The sequence below is a fragment of the Oryctolagus cuniculus genome, chromosome 18 (genome assembly GCF_964237555.1).
Source record: "Oryctolagus cuniculus chromosome 18, mOryCun1.1, whole genome shotgun sequence".
Classification (NCBI taxonomy): domain Eukaryota; kingdom Metazoa; phylum Chordata; class Mammalia; order Lagomorpha; family Leporidae; genus Oryctolagus; species Oryctolagus cuniculus.
The window spans coordinates 16,296,867-16,324,071 of NC_091449.1; the positions used below are offsets into that span (position 1 = coordinate 16,296,867).

General features: G+C 56.4%; 1 protein-coding gene across 2 annotated transcripts; it reads right to left on the bottom strand.

Annotated features, from left to right (window-relative positions):
* Window positions 1-465: 465 nt before the first annotated feature.
* Window positions 466-25,613, bottom strand: SPINT2 (serine peptidase inhibitor, Kunitz type 2). 2 transcript variants are annotated; one of them, XM_008257263.4, is made up of 7 exons: window positions 25,065-25,613; window positions 6,019-6,189; window positions 3,943-4,002; window positions 3,119-3,172; window positions 2,606-2,767; window positions 2,393-2,431; window positions 466-984 (listed from the first exon to the last, which is right to left on the bottom strand). In XM_008257263.4, the coding sequence occupies exons 1-7, from the start codon at window positions 25,168-25,170 to the stop codon at window positions 818-820; spliced, it is 759 nt and encodes a 252-aa protein (XP_008255485.3). In that variant the 5' UTR covers window positions 25,171-25,613; the 3' UTR covers window positions 466-817. The 2 variants fall into 2 exon arrangements, with proteins under 2 accessions (XP_008255485.3, XP_051702653.2); XM_051846693.2 differs by lacking the exon at window positions 3,943-4,002 and having other exon boundaries at window positions 25,065-25,545.
* Window positions 25,614-27,205: the final 1,592 nt, after the last annotated feature.

Consider the following 27,205-nt stretch of genomic DNA (forward strand, 5'->3'; position numbering starts at 1 on the left):
GAGCACCGGCGTTCGACCCCTGGCTCCAGCGACTCAGTCCAGCTTTCTGCTCCTGTGCACCCTGGGAGGGGCTCAAAATCCGAGTCCCTGCCTCGCACATGAGACTCCTGGATTGAGGTCCTGGCTCCCGGTCACAGCCTGGGCCAGGCCTGCCGCTGTGGGTATCCGGGACATGAACCAGATGTGAGTTCGCTCGGTTTCTGTACATCTCTCCACCTCCCAAATAAATAAGTCAAGTCCACTCAGTGGTGGTGGTCAGGATTTTTAGAAACAGGTGAGCGCGCACCAGAGTTCACCACGTGCAGGGCGGGTGCCGGCCGCTGAAGCGTCCCCGGCGCTCAGTCGCATGGACTCCGCCTCGCCGCGGAGCACGTCCTGCGGGCCTGCTTCTCCGATGGGCACCCCAGTGCCCTGTGACGATTCTGGCGGAGCTGAAATGAGCAGTCTCACAGAGCAACCTAAAGCGCGTGTTGAAAGGAATTTATTTTAAAGGATAGGCCCTTTTAATTAAATTTATTTTCTTCCTTTCAGAATCCTAATAAAAAAAAACCCTCAGCTTTTGCTTACTTAAAAAAACATGAATCACACAAATGAAGCAGCTATGAAAACATCACGTCTGTGATGGGAAAGGAGACAACGGGAGTCAACGCGAGCCAAGGCCACCACCCCTGGAGGAAAGACAGGACGCGGACAAGGACACGACTGGCCGCCGCCAGACCGCCTGCCAGGGACTCGGAGCCACGGGCGAGCAGCGCAGAGCACGCCGCTCGCACGGCTCTGTCGGGACACACAGTCCGCCCCGCGCCGGCTCGGGCGCTCACAGGACGCCCGTGCTCTTCACCAGGTGCTCCTTGTCGTCCGCGGAGCTCCAGACAGTGCGCAGGGCGCGCTCCTGCCTCTTCCGCGCCACCCGGATCAGGCAGACCACAGAGGCTCCCAGGAGGAGGATCAGGACCATGATGAACTGCCCCGCCAGGACCACCACTGTGGGCGAGAGGGGCGCGTGAGGCCACGGTGGCATGGCCGGGTCCGCCGGAGCCCCTGTGCTAGGTGCACAGAGCAGCGGCCTGTGTTCATTTTAATCAGAAGCCCGCCAGTCCTGTGCAGCCCCCGCCACCGCCCGGGGCAGCCTGCAGAGCAGTCAGAGGCCAGCAGGTGTGAAAACCACTCCCCTCTTGGGCGAACGTAGACCCCAACCCCGATGGCTGTGTTCGCATACACCCAGGGCTGCAATAAAGACACATGTGACCTGCAGGTGGTGGGGTGTGGTGTGTGTGTGTGTGTGTGAGACGGCCGCCTGTGGAATGAAGCCTGGGGGAGGGCAGCGCCGGTGTGCGTGTGTGTCTCACACGGTGCCTGTGTGTATTTACGTGTGTGTCACGCAGTGCCTATGTGTGTGTGTGTCTCACGCAGTGCCTGTGTGTGTGTGTGTGTGTGTGTCCGTTGAGACGGCCGCCTGTGGAATGAAGCCTGGGGGAGGGCAGTGCCGGTGTGAGTGTGTGTGTGTGTGTGTCTGACGCAGTGCCTCTGAGTGTGGGTGTGTGTCTCACACGGTGCCTGTATTTATGTGTGTGTCACGCAGTGCCTGTGTGTGTGTGTGTGTGTGTGTGTGTGTGTGTCTGTTGAGACGGCCGCCTGTGGAATGAAGCCTGGCGGGGCAGCGCCGGGAGGATCCGTCTTGCTCCTAATTGCCCCAGTCCGTCCCACCAGGCAGCTCAAGGTGCTGTATTCCCAGGTGGGGCTGAGGCCGAGCCCCACACCAGGCCCCTTCCAGGCATTCCTCCCCCCGCCCCTGCCGGGGACACTGTCCCCGCACTCACGAGGGGGCAGCCTTGCAGGCCAAGTCTTGGCTCAGAAACAGGTCAAGAGGAGGCCAAACCGGTGTGGCAGGTCCTCTGTGCCAACCCACGTCCACAACTCAGCCTCAGAGACAGAGGCGGGAGGACGCCAGCCTCCCCGTCAGGCCAGACTGCTTGGGGACAACAGCACTGGTCCGTAGCTCATATGGCCCCCTCCTGTCACCTGTGAAGACCCTTCCCACCCCCACCCCATGCTGCAGAGCCCCAGCCTAGCTCGGGGCCAGCCTCAGGCCTGTGGGCGACAGATCCCCAGATCCCCTACCCCGCCCCAGCTGCAGGATGGGACGGCCTTGTGTGTCTGACTCACTCCCTGCCCCCGCTGTGTACACTGCTGGGCGGGACAAACACCCCCATGTGTTCCAAGTGCCTTCCCAGTCTTGTGTAGAAATTTTTTCCACCTAAAAGATGTGTTAGTGAAAGGCAACGTGTCTGGGAGAACCTGAGCTACAGCAGCGCAGCGGGGCTTGCAGCGAGCTCTGGCGAGGCCGGCAGGGGCAGGGGCAGGGGTCGGGGGGGGGGGCAGGGCCACTCACCTTTACTGCTAGTGGGCAGGGCAGGGTACCCCTGCTTGCCTGCAAGAGAACACACAGCTGAGGTGAGCACAGAGCTGCATCGACCAGGAAGGCTCGGCCGTGGGGCCCGCACCCACCAGGGAGCTCCTCCCGAGGGCCCCTACCCACTCTGGGGGCGGAGGCCACCAGCCCAGCGGGGTCCCAAAGCCAGGCATCCCGGGGCGGGGGGCTCACCGAAGCAGCGGCCCATGCACGCCTCCTGGGACGGGTAGCTGTTCTTGTTGCCACGGCAGCCTCCGTAGATGAACTTGTCGCAGGAGTTCTTCTCAGCATCGAAGTACCAGCGCGGGAAGGCCGCACGGCAGGGCCCGGTGACTGCCTTGGCAGTGCAGTATTCTAAAGGGAGTAAGGGAAAGGGAGCCCCGGGAAGAGATCAGCAGGACCCAGGAGAGGGCTGGTGGCCAGCGGAGGGGCCGCCGTCTGGTAGAGGCTGTCGGCCAGACACGGCCCAAGCACCTGGCAGTTTGCTCTCCACCCTCTGACACATCGCTGTGTGCCAGCACGGCTCTCGGCACGTTGCATGCACTGGACTCCGGGGGCTCTGTCCTGGGACCCTCACTCCACACAGCCCTCAGCCAGAGCTGGTGAGGGGACACCAGAACAGCACTCTGCCACCCAACTTCGGCCCCAGGGAGCCGCCCCGAAGCCCTGCCTAGCGCCCACAGAGAAAGTTCCGGAGCTATATACCTTCATAGCTGAAGCCATCACCAGAGGCGTCGTCCGAATCCTGCCTCCTGGAAACTGAAACACAAACACGTGCGTCAGGAGGCGGGCACGCACACGGCACACGGCTGCACGGGGAGGCTCTCTCCCACCCCTCCCCAGGTGCTCTGGGTGAGCTGAGAGCGCCCCGCCAGGGAGTAAACGCGGACCCAGGCAAAGCAAGGCCGGGACAGTCACACAGCTCCTGGCTGGGCTGAACCGAAGTCATTCCAGCCGGACTCTGAAGCATCCCGACAGCCACCGACCTCGGCCTGCTGTAGGGGTGCTGGTGTCTGTGCCCTTGCGGTCTGTCCCACTGGCCTGGCAGGACCCGCACCCCGGGGACGGCCTTTGGGAGAGCCGGGCTGGCCCCTCAGGGTATGTACGCTACTTGCATCGGGACCACTCACCCCAGGCTCCCGATGCAGAGTCCTTTAAGCATAAAGGAGGCAGGGGCGGCTGCCACCAGCACTACAAAGCAAGCTGACACAGAGCGCAATCAAGGCCGGCCATGGAGCAGGGAGGAGACAGCAGTGACAACGAGGAGCAGAGGAGGCGGAATGGGGGGGGGGGGGTGGAGCGCAAGCGCAGCCAGCAGCCCAGAGGGCAGGGTGGGGGCCTGAGCCCCAGAGAACCCCTCCACAGAGGAAAGCTGGAGGTGGAGGCTGGGGGCCTGGGCTTAGCCTGCTGCGTCTCAGGGCACAGAAGCAGGAGGTAGGAGGCTTTTGCAATCCCAAACTCCCAAGTGGCCTCCCCCTACCACACGTGGGGCCTCATTCCACCATCATGGGCCCTTGTCAAGAACCTACCACTCGGGACAGAGACGTCAGCTCCATTCCTGCTGGTGGCCTCCTCATCACTGGGATTTTCTGCAAGGGGATAAACAAACCACACAGTGAGCACAGCCGTCCCGAGACCGCCCAATGAAAACTCTGAATGCGGTCTCGGAGCAGCTGTGCCTCTCATGGCCACTCCCATTTCTGCTTTACCTGGGGCCTTCAAGGCAGACTAGACCACAGCATGCCTGCCACACTCAGAGATACGGAACCAGGATGGCCTCTGAGGATCAAACTTGAAGCTCACTGGAAGGGGACCAGTGCTGAGGTGCAGTGGGTTAAGCCGCTGCCTGCCATGCCAGCATCCCCTCTGAGCACCAGTTCAAGTCCTAGCTGCTCCACTTCCAATCTAGCTCCTTGCTGGTGGCCTGGGAAAGCAGTGGAGGATGGCCCAAGTGGTTGGACCCCTGCACCCACATGGGAGACCCAGAAGAAGCTCCTGGCTTCAGATTGGCTCAGCTCTGGCCACTGTAGCCATTTGGGGGAATGAACCAGCAGATAGGGGAAGATGTCTCTCTCTCTCTAAGTCTGCCTTTCAAATAAATAAATAACTATTTAAAAAAAAATCAACCAGAAGGGAATCAAAACAGACTTGCAGGTCAAATAATCTAATTGTATCTACTCATCCACAGAATTAAAAAAGCTAAGGGGTGCACGTGAGAATGCACTGACTATTCCTGGACAATACACTTCACAGTGGACAGCGTGGTCAGTTCACTGACCCCTCCCAGCCCCACAAGTTAAACAGGGGTGGAGAGACCAGCCAGCCAGGAAGGGAGGGAACCCTGACTCAGGGCCCCTCACTGGTCCCAGGGACCAGCCCGGGCTGGCCTAACCTGACGTTAACAGTCCCCTTGCAGGCAGCTCCTCTTGTTCTGCCCCTGCCAAGAGGCTGGCTCGGAGGAGAAAAGGCGCAGGCCCAGGGACGGGAGTGTCTGGACCCTGGGCGGTTCCGGCTTCCGGCATGGATTCATGCACTGCCATCCTCGCTCCCTGGCTCCCCACAGAGCTCGCCTGCCCAGGCAGAAGGCGCCAGCCAAGGACTGCAGCGACGGCTGCTCAGGCACTTGTTCTCCCCACGGACGCGCGGGAGCAGCGCTGAGGCAGACAAACGGGCTTGCGTGGCCCTCAAGGTGAGCACCTCCCGGCTCCGGGCGGCAGTCTGCCTCGGCGCCCAGCGCCTCTGCCGTGTTCAGCTGTCCCGCCCTGAGCCCGGGCAGGTGTCTGCGCTACTTGGCGCCTCATGGGGAGCGCACAGGAGAGGCGGCAAAATCCTCACAGCTGGTGACACGGAAACACCACGCACCCTTCCCTCAGTCCCCGTCCAGCGGGGCTGCCGTCACCCCGCAAGGGGAAGGCCCTGCCGTGATGACCTGAAGCTGCCCCAGCTCGGGGCACAGTGCTGTGGGCCTCACCCTGGGGTCCAGCCAGGGCCATCCCCGTTTTCTCCTCCGTCACAGCTTCTCTGCTCTCTGTGTGCACAGCTCAAAGCCGAGAGCGATCCCAGCGAGTGCAGACAGCAGGCTGTGGGGGGGGTACGTGCAGGGCTCACAGCTGCCAGCAGCGTGCGGAGCGCGCCAGGGGCCCAGCACCAGGGTGTCAGGAAGAGAGCCGGAAATCGCACTCACGTCGGGAGAGCGCCCTCATGAGCTTCCCAAGAGGATCTGGGCACCAAAGCCCCAGCTCTCGGGATCGAGTGCATGAGCAGGCCCCAGAGGGCCTCCTCTCCTTGCCCCAGCTCCCGTGGAGCCAGGCCCACTGCTGGGGCTCCTGCTGGTTCCGGGCACGGCTGATCCCACAGAGCCCCTGTCGGTGAGGGCCGCGAGCAGGCTGCATGCCAGGACACCCATTCCCGCTGGAAGGCGACTCCTCACCTGGCTGAGTGGGCTTCTCAGGTCATCTGTCCCAGAGGAGAAAACCCCAAGCACCCAGGGAGCAAGGCGGCGGCCTGGCCTGAGTGCGGCCATGGAGACCAGCATGGGACAGAAGGCGCACACGTGCAGCGGACAGCCCGCCTCTGGACAGCACAGAGTTCCGAGACGCGCTCACCTGTGACGCCAGCGCACCTCTCGAGACACTCCTCCTCGCTCTGGTAGTTATTGTCGTTCCCCTCACAGCCACCATACACAAACTGCTGGCAGGACCCGGCGGTGGCGTTGTACCACCACCGGGGGATGGAGGCCCGGCATCGCCCCACCTCCTGCGAAGCGCGGCACAAGTCTGAAACACAGGCAGAACTGTGAGTGTGGGGCAGTCCTGACCAGGGAGGGCCTCACCATTTCCCAGGTCCTCTGAGAAGTTCCCTAGAGCCACGGGGCCCTGGCTGCGGCGATTCCTTCCTCCTGACAGACACGCCAGCCCCGCCGCCGGCTGTACTGTACCTGCCACTGCTTCTGTCCCTGTCCCTTGAGCGAAGACGGACACCTCTGCCCAGAGGTGTGACTGTGAGAGGCACAGCAGATGCCGGGACCCTGCAGGCTGCCCCCTGTCCTCCCAGGCCACTTCACCCTGAAATCCCTACAAAAGCCCCGGGAAGCAGCCCCTGACTCCAGTTCCCCACTCACACCCAGGCCACAGGCAGCTCAGTATGCCTGCTCCACTCCAGGACGGCGCCCATCTACACACTGGCCTGGGATTTCCTTATTCTGAGAAAAGGGAAACAAAAGAGTATTACAAAATCCCAGCCAGACGGCCTACACGAGACTAAGGTCGGTGCACTGTCTTAAAAAGCTACAGATGAGGGGCCGGGGTTGTGGCATGGCAGGGGGAGCCGCCACCTGCAGTGCCGGCATCCCAGTGGGCGCTGGTTCGGGTCCCAGCTGTTCTGCTTCTGATCCGGCTCTCTGTGGAGGCCTGGGAAAGCAGTGGAAGATAGCCCAAGTCCTAGGACCCCTGTGCCTGCATGGGGGACCCGGAGGAGGCTCCTGGCTCACGGCTTCAGATCAGTACAGCTCTGGCCGTTGCAGCCCACTGGGGAGTGAATCAGTGGATGGGAGACCTCTCTCTCTCTCTGCCTCTCCTTTCTCTGTGTAACTCTGACTTTCAAATAAATAAATAAATCTTAAAAAAAAAAAAAAAGAAAGCTAAAGATGAACATGTGCTAGAGGTGTCATCTGCACCAACTGAGGCCCTTCCTGGAGGACCCGAGGAGTGGACGCTCAGGGCGGCACCTGGCGCAGCAGTGAGGGCGCCACTTAGGATGCCCACACCCCTCTGAGAGCCTGCTTCCAGTCCCGGCTCCACTGCCGATCCGGCTTCCTGCTAATGTGCATCGTGGGACGCAGCAGGTGACAGCACCCCTGCCACCCACCTGTGGGACCCAGAGGGGCTCCAGACTCCTGGCTCCCGGCTGGCTCAGCCTGGGCTGTTGCAGGCATTTGGGGAGGGAACCAGCAGATATAAGAGCTCCCTTTCTCTCTGTTACTTTGCTTTAGTAACGATCAATCAATCTTCATTAAAAAGCCATTTATCTGAACCTTTCATTTGAATGAAACCAATTCTATTCAGAAAAGGCAAACCAACAGAGGCAGGACGCAGACAGGCGCTGCATGGTGCTGGGGTGGGGTGGGCACCAGGACCTTTGGGGGATGGAAATGCTCTAGAATTGGACGGTGGTGGCGGTTGCACAAATGTCTCTGGATCTTATCTTTTAAAAAAGATTTATTTATTTGAAAGGCAGAGTTACAGAGAGGTAGAGGCAGAGAGAAAGAGAGATTTTCGGGCCGGCGCCGCGGCTCACTAGGCTAATCCTCTGCCTTGCGGCGCCGGCACACCGGGTTCTAGTCCCGGTCGGGGCGCCGGATTCTGTCCCGGTTGCCCCTCTTCCAGGCCAGCTCTCTGCTGTGGCCAGGGAGTGCAGTGGAGGATGGCCCAGGTGCTTGGGCCCTGCACCCCATGGGAGACCAGGAAAAGCACCTGGCTCCTGGCTCCCACCATCGGATCAGCGCGGTGCGCCGGCTGCAGCGTGCTGGCCGCGGCGGCCATTGGAGGGTGAACCAACGGCAAAGGAAGACCTTTCTCTCTGTCTCTCTCTCTCACTGTCCACTCTGCCTGTCAAAAAAAAAAAAAAAAAAAAAAAAAAAGAGAGAGAGAGATTTTCTACCTCCTGGTTCATTCCCCAAATGGCTGCAATGGCCAGGTCTGGGCCAGGCCAAAGCCAGGAGCTTCTTCCGAGTCTCCCATATAGGTACAAGGGCCCAGGACTTGGGCCATCTTTCATTGCTTTCCCAGGTACATTAGCAGGGAGCTGGACTGAAGTGGTGTAGCTGGGATTCCAACTGGTGCCCACGTGGGATGCCAGCAGTGCAGATGGCTGCTTTACCCAGGATGCTACTGCACTGGCCCCAAATCTTATACTTAAAATGAGCGATTTAATGGTAAATTTTAGAACCCAGGAGTACCTTCTGCCTGTAACACATTCAGCAGAACCAGCTGGGAGGACACGTGCAGCAGGTATTCCTGGTGAGCCAAAGGTCCCAGAGCAGACCAGCAGGAGTCCCCTGGTGCATGCTTCTGCCCAGCCCACACAGCTGCCACCAACAAGACCAGACAAGGAGGACCCCCCAGGGCCTCGCTCTGGCCCCACAAACATCATCAAGGCAGGGGTTCTCCAGGGCCACAGAGGCAGGGCAGCTCTGTTGGGGCCCTGGGTCACTCTGGTCACAGAGAGGACTTATACATCGTCAACAGGTGAACTACAGCACAACCACAACAAAGAAAAACCCGAGGGAGAGCCTGACGCAGCCCAGGTCAGCTAGAGGAACCAGCAGCGCCCACACCGCAGAATGAAGCGGGGGGCTAGCTTCTCACAGCCAGATACACGCTCTGCATGGGGTGCGGAGCCTCAGCACATGGGAAGAGCAAGAGAAAACAGCCCGTCAAGGCCTGGGTGGCCGTCACCTTGATGAATCCACCGTGGCACTGCCCAGACCTGGCGCGCATCTTTCCAGTGTCTGATCAGCACCAGCGGGCATGCTGACCGCAGCTAACAGAGCCCTCGAGACACACGGAACCACGGCATTGCTGACTCGTCTACACTGAGCAAACCGACCCTTGGCAGACGGAGTGGCCTGTTCACCCACACAGCACCCCAGACAGCAAGTGCACACACAGCAGGCTGTCCGGACCAAGGCAAGCTGGCTGTGCCTGCCAGGCAGCTGCCAGCACACAGCTTGGGCAGGGCGCCACCAGCCAGCTGCTCACGGCCTGCCCGGACACACTTCCTGTACACACACTTGCTGTTGCCTCCGACCAGTCTTGCAGGCCTGGGAAGCCATTTTGTCTGCAGATGGCGGGTCACATGTGCTGGGCTGGGGGAAGAGGAGGGCCACCCTGCTGTCTCAGTGAGATCCGTCCTGAGGAACGTGGACTAAGACAGGAATCGTGGAAGACAGAACACGTACCGCTGAAGCTGGCTGATGGTACCTGGGGGTTCCTGAACTGTTCCCACTCTTTTATGTGTATCTGAAAATTACAAAGGACAAACCTCTCTCTACTCAAATTCGACTACGATTTCTAAGTCGCAGAGTAACTGGCTGGAGCTGCGCCCTGGCTCTCTTCACACGAACTCCACCAGATCCTCCTCAGCAGGGGTGCAGAGCGCCGAGGCCGCCATCGGGCACTGCGCTTGCTCACCTACGCCTCTCGGGGGACAACGCCGCAGCAGCGCCGCCACGACACTTCTGGCGCTGTCCTGCAGGGAGCCTCTGCAGGAAGCCAGTGGCTCTGTGGTACTCAGGTGGCTGTCATGGCTGTCACCTTCCTCAACTGGAGCACTGTGGCAGATCCAGACCAAAACCAGGAGCACCAGGAGACAAGAGCCCCCAGCTGAGCCACAGGCAGAGCCCTGCCCCCACGGCTCACACCGCAGGCACATCGCACACGCGCTTCCACGGCCACAGCAGGACCGAGAGTGGGTGGCAGCAACCCTGCTTCTCAGATGAGGACGCTGAGTCTTGGGGGGGCCCAGGTGCTAACACAAGGACCCCCCCCAATCTTGACCAAAAGAAAAACCATGAATCAACGGCCCTGAGCGGGAACACAGAGCCCCGGAATTGCCTAAATTCCACACTCGCAGGGCCTGCCTCAGTCTCCGGGCCCTGTGTGTGCCTCTGCTCAGTCCCCCTTAACGGACAGGCCGCGGCCCAGGCACCTCTGCCCGAACCCATTTTCAGGAAGCTGTTCCTCAATGAGCAATCCTATTAAGAGATGATAAAATAATCGAGAAATGATTGGTCTTGGAATAGCACTGGGAAGCAACAGTGAAAAATGTTTCAGATAGGTTTCAAGTCCTACTTCTGTGCTCTCAATTGCTAAGGCAAAATCACTTTGTCTAAATGTGTCCAAATCGCAAGTAACCGAGACAGGTGAACTGAAGGAAGCCATATTTGGGTATACTGGAGAATTCATGAAGCAGAAGGGGAACTCTCCCTGACAGGGAACGGTAACATACTCTGGAATCCCGTCAGAAGTGGTAAAAAACTCACACATTCTCTGAAAAACGAACCCAACTGACAGACTCCTGGCAGGCGTTCTGAACATGAGCTGTTGCAAAACTGAGCGCGGACTGGTCTTCGGGAATGAAGTCAGGGAAACAGGTTTCCCTGGCTGTGCAGGCGCCAGCCGAGGCTCGCGCAGCCTCACGGTAGGCAGCCGGCTGGACTCACCTGCTGCCGCCTCCTCACGAGGACATTACGCACTCTCGGACCCCAGGCACTCCCTAAGCTATGCCCGGCTGCCGCTGCACCTGCTCCGCAGTGCGTTCACTTGAATGGCATAGTTCAAACGTACGGAAAGTACAGGCAATAACGCCGGGGCATCTACTCTTCAGCTTTTTCCAATTCTAACATTAAACACGTTTTTTTCCTAAAGATTTATTTATTTAAAAGGAAGAGTGACAGAAAAGGAGACAGACCTCCCACCTGCCGCTTTCCAAATGTCCACAACACCCAGGGCTAGGCCTGGCAAAAACCAAGAGCCAGGAATTCCATTTGGGTCTCATGTTAAGTACTCAGGCCTTTCCATGCCTTCCCAGGCAGGTTTTTAAGAAGCAGGATCTGGTGCCAGTGCTGTGGCTTAGTAGCCTAAGCCTCTGTCTGCGGCATCGGTGTCCCATATGGGCGCCAGTCCGAGTCCCGGCTGCTCCTCGGAATTCCAGTCCAGCTCTCTGCTGTGGCCTGGGAAAGCAGCAGAAGATGGCCCAAGTCCTTGGGTTCCTGCACCCAAGTGGGAGACCTGGAAGAAGCTCCTGGATTCAGATCGGCGCAGCTCCAGCTGTTGCAGCCATTTGGGAAGTGAACCAGTGGATGGAAGATATTTCCCTCTGTCTCTCCCTCTCACTGTCTGTAACTCTACCTCTCAAATAAATCAACCTTAAAAAAAGGGAGGGGGGGATCAGGGGCAAATGCAGTGGTGCAGCAGGTTAACCCTCAGTCTGCAGCGCCAGCATCCCATATGGGCAGCAGTTCAATTCCTGGCTGCTCCACTTCGGATCCAGCTCTCTGTTAATGTGTCTGAGAAAGCAGTGGAAGATGACGCAAGTTCTTGGGCCCCTGCACCCACAGGGGAGATCTGGAAAAAGCTCCTGGCTCCCTGGCTTCAGATTGGCCCAATGCCAGCTGTTGCAATCATTTGGGGAGTAAAGCAGCCAATGAAAGATCTCTCTCTCTCTCTCTAATTCTGCTTTTAAAATAAAATAAACAAATCTTAAAAAAAAAAAAAAAAAAAGCAGGATCAGAAGCAGAATAGCTAAGGTTTGAACCAGTGCTTCAATGTGGGAGGCAGACACCCCAAGCAAGTGGCTTAGCCTGTTGTGCCACAGTGACCACAGTTAACACTTAAAAATTTCATCTTCATCTTATTTGAGAGGCAGAGAGGTCTTCCATTGGCTCATTCACTAACAAAATATCTGCAACAGCTGGTGCTGGGCCAAGGTCAAAACCAGGAGCCTGAACTCAAGCCAGGTTTCCCTTTTGGGTAGCAAGGACCCAAGGACTGAAGCCATCACCCACTGCACCCAGGGTGCACAACAGCGGGCAGCTCACCAGCAGCAGAGGGGCCAGGACTGGAAGCAGGCACTCCGACGTGGATGCGGCTATTTCGAGCAGTGACCAAACTGCTGTGCACATCCACCCCTCAATTCGCACATTTTAAAGGACTAAGCTATCACAGATTCTTACATATCTCTGTATGCCCCTCACTTCAACCCCACCTTCTCTCTCCTTCAAGTTAACATCCACTTCGAACTTATTTTCTTTTATTCATTTCATGTCCTGTTCAGAGTAAAGGCACTTAAAAACAAAAAACAAAACAAAACAAAAAAAAACCTTTTTTATTTGAAAGGCAGAGTTAGAGAGAGAGAAGGAGAAACCGAGATCTTCCACCCTGGCTCATTACCCAGATGGCCACATTGGCAGGGCTAGACCAGGTTGAAGCCAGGAGCCAGGAGCTTCCTTCTGGTCTCCCACAAGTACAGGGGCTCAAGCACTTGGGCCATCCTCTGCTGCTTTCCCAGGCCACAGCAGAGAGCTGGATTGGAAGTGGAGCAGCCAGAACTCAAACCGGTGCCCATATGGGATGCCGGCACGGCAGGAAGCAGCCTAACCCTCTATGCCACAGCACAGGTCGGTAAATGCACTTTTAAGCAAGCCAAAATACTTTTCCTAGGGTTCTAGTCCCTGACACACGTTTGCTCCCACGAAAACTGCAGCTCAGGGCTTCTTGCCTCACCAAAGGCCCAGCTGGAAAAGCCTGGAGCACCACACGAGCCGGGCCTCCCTCGGTCACTCCCACCACCCGTCTTCCCCGGGGCTTAGCCAGCAACTTTTTTCTATCAAGAGCCAAGAGTGAGCACAGGCAGCAGCTGCTGGGCACAACACAAGATCGCACAGAGCAACCGTGGAATCAACAGGGAGAATGACAACTTTTCTGTTAAAACATGAAGAACTCTGTTGGTTATAAATATAAAACACCTATTTATTTAGTACGTTTTAAGTTAAGACATTAAAAAAAGTGAGAGTCAAAGCATTCACAGGGCAGGCACTGTGGCACAGCGGGCTGAGCCACAGCCTGCAGTGCCGGCATCCCATATGGGCACCAGTTTGAGCCCAGATGCTCCTCTTCCGATCCAGCTCTCTGCAATGGTCTGGGAAAGCAGCAGAGGATGCCCAAGTCCTTGGCCCCTGCACCCACAGGAGACCCGGAAGAAGCTCCTTCCTGACTTCGGTTGGGCCCAGCCCCGGTCACTGCAGCCATTTGGGGAGTGAACCAGCAGGTGGAAGATCTGTTATTATTTTTTCTTTTCTTTACATTTTATTTATTTACTTGAAGGTCAGAGTTACAGAGGGGCAGAAGCAGAGAAAGAGAGAGAGGTCTTTACCCACTAGTTCACTCCCCAAATGGCCACAATGACTGGAGCTGAGCTGAACCAAAGCCAGGAGCCAGGAGCTTCTTCCAGGTCTCCCATGCCCGTGTAGAGGCCCAAGGACTTAGGCCATCTTCTACTGCTCTCCCAGGCCATAGCAGATAGCTGGGTTGGAAGTGGAGCAGCCGGGACTAGAACTGGCACCCATATGGGATGCTGGCACTGCAGGTGGCAGCTTTACCTGCTACACCACAGCACCGGCCTCTCTGTTACTCTTTCAAACACATAAATAAATCTCCTAAAAGAAATCAAAGTGTTCAATTTCTTTGCAAAACAACTACCAAGCCGAGCTGGAACTGAGCTGTGGCCGCCTCCCCATCCTGCTTAGACACGGAGCGAGCACCATCACCAAGCCACTCCCAGCAGCCACCACCAAACGCTTCTCTGCACTCGGGTCAGCTTCTGACACCTTATCCTCGGCTCTTTCAGTGCCACAGCCACACGCCTCCCCTCTGGGACGCCCTCAGCCAGCGGCCCTGGCTGCGTTTCCAGAGGCTCTCAAATGGCAGCAGCATCAGCGGACCGGAGCCGCGCTGTTCACGATCCCCTGCAACCTCACTCCCAGCGCCGCCATCCGCCCCTCCCCCGGCTGCACTGTCTTTTCGGACCAGTTCCCTCCGCCATCCAGTTTCATGAACTGGCAGAGTTTATCACGGGGAGACAGGAGGGCAGCAGCACAACCACAAGCTCTGCTGTGGGCAAGCTGCAGTCGTGCAGGACCAAGCCCCATGAGCCAGTGGGACCCTGCGCCAGTGTCGTTTACATGCCGACCAGCGGACACAAGAGCTAGCAGCTGAAACTCTGACTCACAGCTAGCAAACTGTTGTAGCTCAAGTACGAACCTTGATGTTAAGGACCTGAAGTTCTTTAATCAAATGTGGTAAAGGAAGTGTATGTATGTCAAAAACTGTGCCCGGGCCGGCGCTGCGGCGCAGTGGGTTAAGCAGCCACCTGCAGTGCCGGCATGCCATAGGAGTGCTACTTGAGTCCCGGCTGCTCCACTTCTGATCCAGCTCTCTGCCGTGGCCTGAGAAAGCAGAAGATGGCCCAAGCCCTTGCACCCCTGCACCCACGTGGGAGAGCTGGATAGAAGCTCCTGGCTCCTGGCTTTGAATTGGCCCATCTCTGGCCATTGCTGCCATCTGGAGAGTGAACCAGCAGATGGAAGACCTCTCTCTCCGTCTTTCCCTCTCTAACTGCCTTTGAAGTAAATAAATCTAAAAAGAGAAAACAAAATTGTGCCTTCATGACACAATTTGGTGTCATGAAGCATTCTTTTGTTTTCAACTATCTTCAAGAAGAAAAAGTGGGGGGCCAAGGGGCCAGTGTTGTGGAACAGCTGGCAAAGCTGCTGTTCCACACTGCCCACGATGCCAGTATCCCACGTATCCACTTTGAGTCCCGGCGGCTCCACTTCGGGTCTAACTCCCTGCTAATGGCCTGGGAAAAGCAACGGAAGATGTCCCGAGTACTAGGGCCCTGCCAGCCATGTGGGAGACCCCAAAGAAGCTCCTGACTCCTGGCTTCAGCCTGGCCAAGCAGTCATCTAGGGAATGAACCAGTGAACGGAAGATCTGTCCCTCCCTCTAACTGCACATGGGTGCAGGGGCCCAAGCACGTGGGCCATTTTTCGCTGCTTTTCCAGGTACATTGGCAGTGAGCTGGATTGGAAGTGGAGCAGCTGGGACTTGAATTGGCACCCATATGGGATCCTAATGCTGCAAATGGCGGTTTAACCACTGAGCCACCGCATCAGCCCCAATAAATAAATCTATTAAAAAAAAAAAAAAAAGATACCACAAAGAGAGCTCTTAAGAGTCACTCAATTCAAGAGTTTCAAAGAACATGGGCAAAAAAAAAAAAAAAAAAAAAAAAAAAAAAAAAAGGCGCCGTGGTACAGTGGGTTATAGCCCCAGCCTGCAGCCCGTATGGGCACCGGTTCTAGTCCCGCTGCTCCACTTCTGATCCAGCTCTCTGCTATGACCGGGGAAAGCAGTGGAAGATGGCCCAACTCCTTGGGCCTCTGCATCCGTGTGGGAGAGTGAAGAAGCTCCTGGCCCCTGGCTTCGGATTGGCACAGCTCTGGCCATTGTGGTCATCTGGGGAGTGAACCAGCGGAATGGAAGACCTCTACCTCTTTCTGTGACTCTGTCTTTCAAATAAATAAAATAATTCTTAAAAAAAAAAAAAACAACAAAAAAAAAAACGCAGACACACGCACAGCTCTACTTTTGACAGGCTTCCACGGTTTTCCTTTTTTCTTTTTTTTCCAAATTTTAAAGTGCAGCTCTGGGTTCACAACAAAACTCAAAGGTTTCCCATATACTCCCTGCCGCTCTACGTGCACACAAGTCACTCTTCGTCATCCGCAGCACTGAGAACGGCTTCTGTGTTCCAACCCTGTGAATGCATCCCAGCGACCGCTACAATCCAAAAGTTGTACTTGTGAAATTTATATCTACTAAATAAAAGCCTTCTATAAAAAAGGGTCACAGAGGTGAATTATGGTCCTTTTTGTTTGCATACATTTTTTTCAGTTAAAACAAAATATATCAACTATGTGGTAAATAAAACCGAATATACTAAACTGCCTAGTCTCTTGAGCAAACACTAAGTAACACGTTTGGTGGGTAACTCGTGTGTAACAACGGTGACTATACAATTTATTGTCTGCACCAAGACAGCTTTTAGACTGAAAGGGTGTGCCCCCAAGTCACCCTGAGGCCCGCAGCAGTGCAGGCTGCAACTGTCCAGGGTCCAGTAGGCCCACTCCCTGGGAATGCTGGTCCCTGCCCTTCAGGAGGTCCAGGCTGGAGCAACAAGACTCGTTTGAGTGGAAATGAAAATTACACAGATAAGACACGACAGTCACACCCTACATTCAAAGGTCTCGAAGCCACGCAAGTCTCAACGGCAATGTCCACAGGCTTTGGTACAGGTGAGTGACGCAAGGCAGCAGTGCGTGGGGCAGATAAGACAACCTACGACAGGGCGGTGGTCCTGTGAAGGCCCGGCGTCCCCTGGGGCACTTGTCCTTACCTCCCTGGACTTCTTTTCCCATTTATTCCCATTCACAGAACATGTGCATCAAAGAGGAATAAACCCCACGTCCAAGTCTGGCTCATCCAAAAACCAAAAGCATGCAGATTCTAGAGACCCGGAGAAGGCCAAGCTCTGATGAGGGAATGATCCGTGGGCTGGGGAGAAAAGCTGGCAATGCCGGGGAGACGGGCAATCCTGTGAGTGGGCCGCCCACCCCAGAGCGAGACGGCCTCCGCCTGCAGTGCTGGCATCCCATATGGGCACCAGTTCGAGTCCTGACTGCTCCACTTCCAATCCAGCTCTCTGCTATGGCCTGGGAAAACAGTGGAAGATGGTCCAAGCCCTTGGACCCTGCACCAACGTAGGAGACCTGGAAGAAGCTCCTGGTTCCAGATTGGCGCAGCTCCGGCCGTTACAGCTAATTGGGGAGTGAACCAGTAGGTGGAAGACCTCTCTCTTTGCCTCTGTAACTCTTTCAAATAAATAAATTAATTAAAAAAAATAGATAGATCTGTCCTGTAACTCTTGCCTTTTCAAATAAATAAAATCAATCTTAAAAAAAGAGGAGGTGGGTTCTCTGACAGAGTACCAATATTATAAGAGTGCTGTGAAGATTAAAGGAGTTTTGGATTTTAATCATTTTAAGTGCCTTCAATATTATCTGGCACGGCACCAGTGTGGCGCAGCAGGCTAAGCCACCATTTGCAATACTGGCATCCCCTATGAGCGCAGGTTCAAGTCCTGGCTGCTCAGTTCCAATCCAGCTCCCTGAATTGGGAATGGGCCTTGGAAAGCAGAAGATAGGCCAAGTACTTGAGCCTTTGCCACCTCCGTGAGAGACCGGAATGAAACTCCTGGCTTCCGCCTGGCCCAGCCCTGGCTGTTGGGCCATTTGGGCAATGAACCAGTGGCTGGAAGATCCCTCTGTGTCACTCTGCTTTTCAGATAAAATAATTTTTTTTACAAAGATTTACTTATTTATTTGAAGGCAGAGATACAGAGAGAGATCTTCCATCTGCTGGTTCATTCCCCAAATGACTGCAACAGCTGGAGCTGGGCTGATACGAAGCCAGGAGCTCCTTCCTGGTCTCCTGTGTGGGTGCAGGGGCCCAGGCGCTTGGGCCATCCTCTGCTGCTTTCCCAGGTGCATTAGCAGGGAGCTGGATGGGAAGTGGAGCAGCTGGGACTCACAGAGGATGCCGCCACTGCAGAAGGAGGCGCAGCCTTCCACACCACAGCGCCCGCCCCAAAATAAACCATTTAAAACTATTTTTGGCACAAAGCTTTTAACAAATAGTAGATAGTGCATTTTTATGAAGACTGGACTAACACAAGGACAGTGGAATGAAGATAAAGGATGACGTGTTTCACTGAAAAGTCCAACCAAATAAGGTGGCCAACAGGACACACGGTTAGCACAAGCTCACGATAAACTGATGCTCCAACCACCCAGCGGCACCACCTGCAAAGCTTCAGGCGACCTGCACCCTCACCTCCCCCAGGGTGAGACAGTGGCAAGGCCTACGTGCCAGGCAGATCAAATCCTATACCTAATCCTGCACCGCTCCAGTACAAGGCAGGGGCCAGGGAGGCAGAGCACCTAGGGTAGGAGAAACCACGCTTTAGATACCCACCTGGATTTTAGTACCTGGCCCCTGCAGAACGAGGACGGGAAAGCTCTGTGAGAGAAGAGGCACTGAACACCCGAGAGGAAGCTGGGCCTCTGAATTCTCCCAAGCCAAATGCCAAACTTGGTATTTACTTTATACTGTCTTATTTAATGGCGACCTATAAATCCATCTGTTCTGGTCAGTGCGATAGGCCTACATTGAGGGCTTCTGTTCCCAGTATACACAACTGCTAACTACCTATCTCTTCTAGGTCCAGGTGTCTGGATGTCATCACTTTTAGGACAAGCAAATCAGAAGCTTTAAAATAATCCCCAGGTATTTATGGGGAAAGAACACTTAGAACCACGAGACCGACTGAAATTGCACTCATAAACCCTGCTGCTTTAGATATAAAAGTGTGCGTTTCCTCACACAGCAGCACTGCACAGCACCGCTGCCGCCCTGACCTCCCCCCCTCCAGCCCGGCCAGCTGTGACTAACATGGCCGGAGCGAGCAGTCCCCATCCTTCGCAGAACCACCTGCTGTTCATTCACATCTGCAGGTTCTTAACCTTTTGCAAATCACGGATCATTTTCTGACACTGATGAAGCGAACAGCCCTCTCCCTAGATATTGTTTCTCAACCTTTTTCTCAGCACCATCCAAACAGCCATTTTAGACCTATTTTTCCTAACAGCCCCAGGACATTAATGTGACAGAAAAAACGCAGAGGGACCCTTTGGGAAGTCGCATTACACCGTCTAGTATTTTCTCATCCCTCCTCGACCGTAAATGGCAGGCTTTGGGACAGCAGCAAAATACTGTAGGAAAACTGAGGGACTTCCGGCACTGGGGCTGTGGTGCAGAGGGTTAAGCCACTGCCTGTGATGCAGGCATGCCATATGGGTGCCAGTTAAAGTCCTGGTCGCTCTACTTCTGAGCCAGCTCCTTGCTAATGCCCCCTGAGAAAGAAGCAGAAGATGGCAGATGGCCCAAGTGCTTGGGCCCCTGCACACAGGAGACCCAGCAGAAGCTCCTGGCTTCAGCCTGGCCCAGCCCCAGCCGTGGCAGCCATCTGAGTAGTGAAGCAGTGGATGGAAGATGTCTGTCTCTCTCCACTCTAACTCTGCCTTTCAGAAAAAGTTCTTGGGCTCCAGAAGCCATGAATCCAGGACCCAGAAAATAACTGGTTTCCACCTCAAACACTGGTGTGTATGTACAACATCTAAGTTCTCGTCCTCATTTCTAAAATAGCTTTCAATAAAAACGTCTTTCAAATAAACTTCACATTAATTAAGCCCAAATTTGCTGGGCCTTAGAATCCATGCTTCAATTTTTCTGCATAGGGAGTTTCCAAAAGGATACTGTTAGAAACCACCCGGGATAGCGGGTAAAGCTGCTGTCTACAGCGCCAGCATCCCATATGGGAGCCAGTTCAAGTCCTGGCTGCTCCACTTCTGATCCAGCTCCCTGCTAATATATCTGAGAAAGCAGTGGAAGCTGGCTCAAGTACTTAGGCCCCTGTACCCATGTGGAGACCAGGAAAAAGCTCTTGGCTCTGGATCAGCCCAGCTCTGGCTATCAGAGCCATTCAGGAAGTGAACCAACAGACAGGAGATGGTTCTCGGGGCCAGCGCAGTGGTGCAGTAGGCTAAGCCTCTGCCTGAGGCACCAGCATCCCATACTGGCACCAGTTCGTGTCCCAGCTGCTCCTTATCTGATCCAGCTCTCTGCTTATGGTCTGTGAAAGCAGTGGACAATGGTCCAAGTGCCCCTGCACCCACATGGGAGACACTGAGGCTCCTGGCTTCAGATTGGCCCAGCTCCAGCCAATTGGGCATCTGGGGACTGAACCAGACATAGATAGAGTGAACCTATCATATAAATCAAAAATAAAATAAAATAAAATAAAATAAAAGACCACCTGGGAAACACCACTTGTGACATCCACAGTCCATGCTCTGCTGCTGGGGTCACCTTGTTAGTCATGTGCCCAGCAGGCGCCGCCACCTGGGGTTAATGAAGTCATTTTGTGTGACCCCTGCAGGGCTCTCCCCCACCCCCATGAGTCACAGGCCATCATCCCTTACAGGTCCTCCTTCGTCAGCCTCAGGTCATAGTAAACAGAGGCTTGGCTGCCTGGCCAACCACCTGAAGCCAGCAGGCGTGGCAGGAATAGCAGAATGGCAGCTAGGTAAACTGAGAAAGGGGCAGGGTGAAAGAGAAGTCGGCTTTCTCTGCCCAGCTCTCAAATGCTGGCTTCTGGTGCAGGGGCCACTCTCCCTCAGGGCACTGAAGGCAAGGTCCTCCCGTTCTTTTGAGTCTCAGAAGGCCATGGCTGCAGATTGGGCTCGCCAACCCTCACTGTACTTCTCTCCATAGCCCTGACGACCAGACAAGGACATTTCAAAAAGTTCGTGGAGGGCCTGGCGCCTGCATAGTAGGCAAAGCCACCTCCTCCTCCAGAGGCAGCATCCCTTACAGGTGCCACTTCACTGCCAATCCAGCTCTGCTGTGGCCTGGGAAAGCAGAAGATGGCCCAAGTGCTTGGGCCCCTGCCCTGACGTGGGAGACCCAGATAAAGCTCCTGGCTCCTGGCTTCAAACTGGCTCAGCTCTGGCTGTTGTGGCCATTTGGGGAATGAACCAGCAGATGGAAGACCTCTGTTAACTCAGCCTCTCAAATAAATAAATCTTAAAAAAAAAAAAAAAAAAAAACCCACTTCATGGAAAAATGGAATCAAGTTTTGGTATAAATAATTTTGAAATTCATGGAGTTTTTTCTTTTGAGAGGCAGATAGCAAGCGCCAGAGAGCTCGCTCCCATCCCCTGCTTCACTCGCCAAACACCCGCTGGGGCTGGGGCGCCAGGAACAAGAACACAACCCAGGTCTCCCACATGGGAGGCAGAAGCCCAGTGACCTCAGCCATCACTGCTGCCTTCCTGCACTGACAGGAAGCTGGAGTCAGGAGCTGGAGCTGGGAAGCCAACCCAGGCCTCCCCGGGGCCCCAGGATAAACACCTGCTTTGCGTGAACTTTCTGAAACTCGCCCACAGACTCCTGTTCAGGTTTGCCGTACACGATCCTCTTCCCACGGACCACCAGCCACGAATGGGGGAGGGCGGGCTGTCTGGTTCAAAGCCAAAAATGGTGCCCAGCACTTGGTGGGCACTCAGCACATACGTGCTGACTCAATCGGTCTCTCAAACTGTCCTGCCAGCAAGTAGGGCAGGCGTGGCCCCCACCAGGGACAGAACAGCAGCAGACGCTGCCTGGGAGCACCCCCGCTCATCACCAACTCCGGCTTCGACCTGTTATATTACCTCTGACCTCCGGGCGTGAGGAGGAAGGGAAAGAGGATGACCAACCAGCTGACCAGAGCCATGCGGGGAGTCATCCGCTTAGTTAGGGTTCTGGGGAAGCTATAATTAACCCAGGTGAATGCAGATGGAGGACTGCCTGGAAGCGTACTAGAGGTTCTGGAATGAATGCTGTCCGGGCGCCAGTGGAAATTCCCAAGAACAATCCACAAAGGACCAGGCGCCAAGTAAACATTAACAAGCCCGGATGCCCAAGGCCAGGCTCAGAGCTGCGGGCGGCAGGAGCCACACCTGACCACTCCTAAAGGAATTTTTGCAGTTCTGCTCTGAAGAGAAAATACATTACTGGGCCTTGCATTGCTCCTCCGGGATTCACCACCTCGGGGAGAGAGGGAAAAATCGGGCATTTTTGCAATGACCGGGAAAAGGGTTCTTGGGATAGCAGTGACACACACACAGTGCAACAGGTGGCACCTATCCCCATCTTTTACCAAATGAAGCAAACTCTTTTTAATTTATTTGAAAGGCAGAGAGAGAGAGAGAGAGAGAGAGAGACAGAATATCTTCCACCTGCTGGTTCACTTCCCAGATGGCTACAACAGCTAGAGCTGGGCCAGCCAGAAGCCAGGAGCCAGATGGGACTCCACCTTAACCTGCTACGCCATAGCCCACAGCGCTGGCCCCTATGAAACAAATTCTTAAGGTGGGGGGGGTCACAACCCAAAGGCCCAGAGACAGGGCAGGCAGGCAACGGAACCGAGTGAGGCCAGTGGCACGCTACGGACGGGGACACACAGAGGTCCTGTCCAGGGAGGCAAGCCACCCTTGAAAGCTACGTGGCAACACAGGCTGCCGCGTTCTGGTCTGGTTCCACCAGATCTTCATAATTTTCAGGAAAAGTCAAAAACCAAATTTTTACATTAAAAAATTCCCAATTCCAGAAACTGTAAGTCACATCAAGGCAGCGCGAGGCCTCCTGGGAACGGACAGTTTCCAACACAAACACAAGCTCAGTTCTCCCTCTCTCCTCCACAGCTGCCTGGAGTCAGGACACCAGGGGCCAAGCCCATGTGTCCAGGGCAGCCACCAACCACCCTGCCCTCCGTCCACCGCAAGCAGCCTTGGCCACACTGGCTCACACCGTCCGGGGACGCTATCACAGCCCTGAGCTGGTGTTCATCCCCAACAGCCCATCTCCCTCTCCCAACTCTTGGGCCCTCTCGGACTCAAGACCTATCTTCAGCAACATCTCTCACTTCCTCAATCTCTTCCTGTACATTCTTTCCATCAAAAAAAAATTTTTTTTTCATTCATTTATTGAAAGGCAGAGTGACAGAGAGAGTGATTCTTCCATCTGCTGGATCGCTCCCCAGATGACCACAACAGCCAGGGCTGAGCCAGGCTGAAGCCAAAAGCCTGGAACTTCTGGGTCTCCCACATGGGTGCAGGGGCCCAAGCACTTGGGCATCTTCTGCTGCCTTCCCAGGTGCATGAGCAGGGAGCAGGGTTGGAAGTGGAGCAGCCAGGACTGGAACCGGTGGCTTGCCCGCCTCCTTCTCTGACCCTTCCTGCCCCGGACTCTAAGGGAGGCTCTCTCCCCAGAGGACAAGCCCCAGGCGCCCCCTCCTGCAGCGCAGTCTGTCCATCCTCTCTCCTCCCCACTCCCAGGCACCACCTGCTGAGCCAGGTCTCCCACCCCTCCTCCCAGCCCCAAATGCAGCTGTAGACACTGCCACAGGCCGCACGGCTCCACACCTAGGTGGACGATGCTGGCCTCTGTTCCCTGCCCTCCCTGCCTGCAGTGGCCTTGTCCCCCACCTCCCGGAGACACCGAGACAGACCCAGGCCCTTCCGCACCTCGCTCCCTGTGCCCTGTTTTCCTAGAGCATTTCCCCAGAACCTCAACCCCAGCCACCTGCAGGCCCTGGGCCTGTGTTCGGATTGAATCCCTCGATCAACCATTGCGAAGTCCCCTGCACACATTCTCTGGTTGCTTCTCTCTCTCCAGCACTCGCCTGGCGGCACCTGTGCAGCAGCCCGCAGCTGGAGAAGCATCTCACACTTAGCTGACCTTGCTCTGCCAGAAAACCACAGCAATCAGCACAGGGGGAAAAGTCAAAGCTGTTTCTTGCCTCAGATTAAGCTGTTCGGACTTCCAACAAACAGCACTTCAGATAAGAATTTCACCAGCCACACAGCAGTACTGGCGAGAGGTCAGGAGGTCCCGCCAGGCACACAGAGCCAGGGGCCACCGCGGACAGACGGGGCCTGCAGAGTCACCATCACCCTGCTTCCAAGGATAAAGCTAGCTAGCTCAGGGCAAGCACCAGCTGGAGTCACAGCCGGGGACCTGGAAGGTACACCCGACAGAGCTGCCTCGGCTGGGAGCCGGCGTTGGGGCAGCAGACTAAGCCTGGGCTTGCAACGCCAGCCGCCCATACTCCACTGTCCCTCCAATTCCCATCTACTCCACTTCCAACTCCGCTCCCACCTAACGCACCTGCAAAGCAGCAGATGGCAGCCCAGGTCCTTAGGTCCCGGGTTCCTGGCTTTGGCCTGGTCCAGGCCCAGCTGTTTGGGCCATATGGGGAGTGGACCAGTGAAAGGAAGACCTGGCTCTGTGTCTCCCTCTCTCTCTCTCTGTCACTCCTTCAGATAAATAAGACTTAAGAAAATTACTTCAACCGAAAAAGTGCAGAAGGGCCGCCCAATTCCAGTTCAGACCACAAGAGGGGTCAACACCCCCAGCCCCCGATTCCTGGGCCCCAGGAGTGAATTCTCTCCACCAGGTCTTGTTTTTCCTGCTTCAGGCACAGGGAAGCTAACCATCCCCCAAGAGTTAGACTCACTTCCTGCTCTCTCCCCCTCTCCGCTCCCCAGCCCTGTGGCTCCTGCCCACTCCTCCCACCTCCCGCCCCCCCACTCCCGCTCCGGCCTCAGGGGCTCTGACTTTTTCTGGAAAAACAACCAAGCTTGTTGGGCTTCAAGGCCTCTGCGCTCCACCATCCTCGAGGATGCCCCGCGGCTCTCCTCTCTTGGCGGGAGAGCTCCCGGGACCACCGGAGCTGAAGCATCCCCTGGCCCAGTCCTTTGCCCTGCCTCTCCCACTAGGACCCAAGCGCTGTGAATGCGGCAGCCTGGCTTGTCTGCCCGCAGACCGCCGACACACAGCAGGGACCCTCTAAGTGCGGCGGGATCAAGGAATCCCTGTTTCCAGAGCCGTTCCCAGAACCCGCTGGTGCCAGTCTGGGGCAGCTCAGGTTGCCCTAGCACAGGGAGACGCCCAGCTGCTCGGGCCCACCCTCACCCTCGCCCCTGAAGCCAACTTCCTCCTCCTCCTCCTCCGTGCGGCTCCCGCTGGGTAACCCCTTTCTTCTTGGGCACCCACTCTACCCAGACCGCTTTCACGGAACGCCGCTGCCCAGCACCCAAAGGGGCCGGCACGGACGCTAACCCCGCCGCCAGGGCCCCTGATCCGGTCTTCGGGTCGGCTTCGCGGGCTCCCGCTGCCACACGAAGGGCCCCCTTCCCGGCCCGCGACCCCTGCTCCCCGCAGCCCGCGGGCCTCCCCCGGGCCCCCTCCGACGGCTCCACCGCGCTCCGGGACGCCACACTGTCGCCCCCCGCAGCTCTCCCGCCCCTCGGACCCCGCCTCCGGCCTCCCCGCCACCCATCCCCGCGGGACGCCCGCCGGGTCCTCACCGTGGATGCTTCGCTCCCCGCCGGCCGCCTCGGCCCGGCAGAGCAGCAGCGATGCCAGCAGGGCGAGGAGCGCCCGGCAGCGCCTCGGCCCACACAGCTGCGCCATAACCGGCTCCACCCGGGACGCCCAGACGAGGCCTCAAGCCGGCGACCGTTGGGGTCTCTCTCGCGATCAGGTGCGCGAAGACCCTGTCCGCGCACGCGCAGAGGAGGGCCGCGCGCTCAGGTGCCGGCGCCCCCCGAGGGTCCGCGGAGTGGGCAAGCCACTGGCAAGGCCCGTTCTCGGACCTTGGAAACCGAAAGCGCGCGCGACCGCTTCGGCCCTCTCCGCGCTCGCCCCCAACGACACCCCGCGACCCTCCCTGGTCCCTAATCGCGCCGCACGCCCAGACACTCGGGGGGCGCCAAAGCCAATGGCGGACGCCTGGAAGCAGCTAGAAGTTAGCCAGCCAGGCGGGAGGCGGGGCGCACCTGGCGGGGCGGAGCGTGCAGGGCGCAGGCGCAGATGGCAGACACCTGGGCGGCCGCTCCCCCGCCCTCGGTGCACCTGGGGCCGCCCCTGGCGCCGGGAGGGGCGTGGCTTGCGCTGGCCCCACCCCTAGCCGGACCTGGCCGCGTGGGGGCAGCAGCCGGCGAAGCGCCGAGCCAGGAACGTGGGCGACCGCGAGTGCGTGCCTTTGCTGTTGAGCTGATCCTTGCGGGGGTGGGGGGAGGAGAGGGCGGCTGACAAGCGTTTCTTGGAAACCTTGTGGTTGGGTCTCAGTCTTCCTTCGTAGGTAAGGCATTTTTTTTTCTTCCTGGAGACCCAGCGTCGGCCACTGTGTGTCACTACACAAGAAACAGTCCAGAGTAGTGATGCTTTAACCATAGGGCAGAGAGCCCAGAGGCCCTGACAGAGGGCCTGGGAGGGCTTCCTGGAGGAGGTGGTAGACCTGAGAAAGAGCAACGGCCTTGGGCCCTGCCTCCCGGGTTCCCCATACAAGTCCCGAGACAGACTTCACCTGACAGTACAGTAGAAGTTTGTCAGGGCTGCAATAGGAAAGCTTAGGCGGAGTGACAAGACCCCAGAGCAGGAAAACACCTGACCCAGCCTGGGAGTCTGCGTCTGTTGTGGGGGGGACACATATGAGCTGATTCTCCACGGCGGTGTAGTAGGGCACGCATAGAAGCATAGGACAGTCGAGAGAATTAAAATAAATGCATTATTAAATGGGACCGGCGCTGTGGCACAGCGGGTTGAGCCGCCACCTGCAACTCTGGTATCACATATGAGCACCAGTTCGAGTCCCGGCTGCTCCACCTCCAGTCCAGCTCCCTGCTAATGTGCCTGGGAAAACACCTGAAGGTGGCCAAGTGCTTGGCAGATCAGGATGGAATTCCAGGCTCCTGGCCCAACCCTGGCCATTGCAGCCATCTGGGGAGTGAACCAGCAGGTGGAAGATCTCTTTCTCCCTCCCCCTCTACCTTTCTTTCTTTCTTTCTTTCTTTCTTTCTTTCTTTCTTTCTTTCTTTCTTTCTTTCTTTCTAAAGATTTATTTATTTATTTGAAAGTCAGAGTTACAGAGAAGGAGAGAGAGAGAGAGAGAGATACGTGGGCCCAAGGACTCTCCATAATGGAGAGCTGGATTGGAAGTGGAGCAGCTGGGTCTTGAACCGGTGCCCATATGGAATGTTGGCACTGCAGGCGGCAGCTTTACCCGCTACATCCTGCACCCTGCCTTTCAAGTAAATAAATAAATCTTTTATAAGTAGGGGCCGGCGCTGTGGTGCAGCTGGTTAAAGCCCTGGCCTGAAGCGCAGGCATCCCATATGGGCACCAGTTCTAGTCCCGGCTGCTCCACTTCTGATCCAGCTCTCTGCTATGGCCTGGGAAAGCAGTGGAAGATGTCACAAGTGCTTGGGCCCCTGCACCTGCGTGTGGGAGACCCGGAGGAGGCTCCTGGCTTCGGATCGGCACAGCTCTGGCCATTGCGGCCATCTGGGGAGTGAACCAGCGGGTGGAAGACCTCTCTCTCTGTCTCTACCTCTCTCTGTAACTCTTGTCTTTCAAATAAATAAAATAAAATATTTTAAAAATAAGTAAGTGCATTGTTATCACACGTAAGTGGCAGGGGCAGGCATGTGGGGCAGCTGTTAAACCG

Bases quoted from the DNA above. Each gene is read 5' to 3' on its own strand.
- SPINT2 (XM_008257263.4), bottom strand. From the start codon at position 25,170: ATGGCGCAGCTGTGTGGGCCGAGGCGCTGCCGGGCGCTCCTCGCCCTG. The intron at 2,768-3,118 runs GTATATAGCTCC...TACTCCCTTTAG, and splicing joins TGATGGCTTCAGCTATGAAG to AATACTGCACTGCCAAGGCA. The intron at 2,432-2,605 runs GTGAGCCCCCCG...GTTCTCTTGCAG, and splicing joins GTGCATGGGCCGCTGCTTCG to GCAAGCAGGGGTACCCTGCC.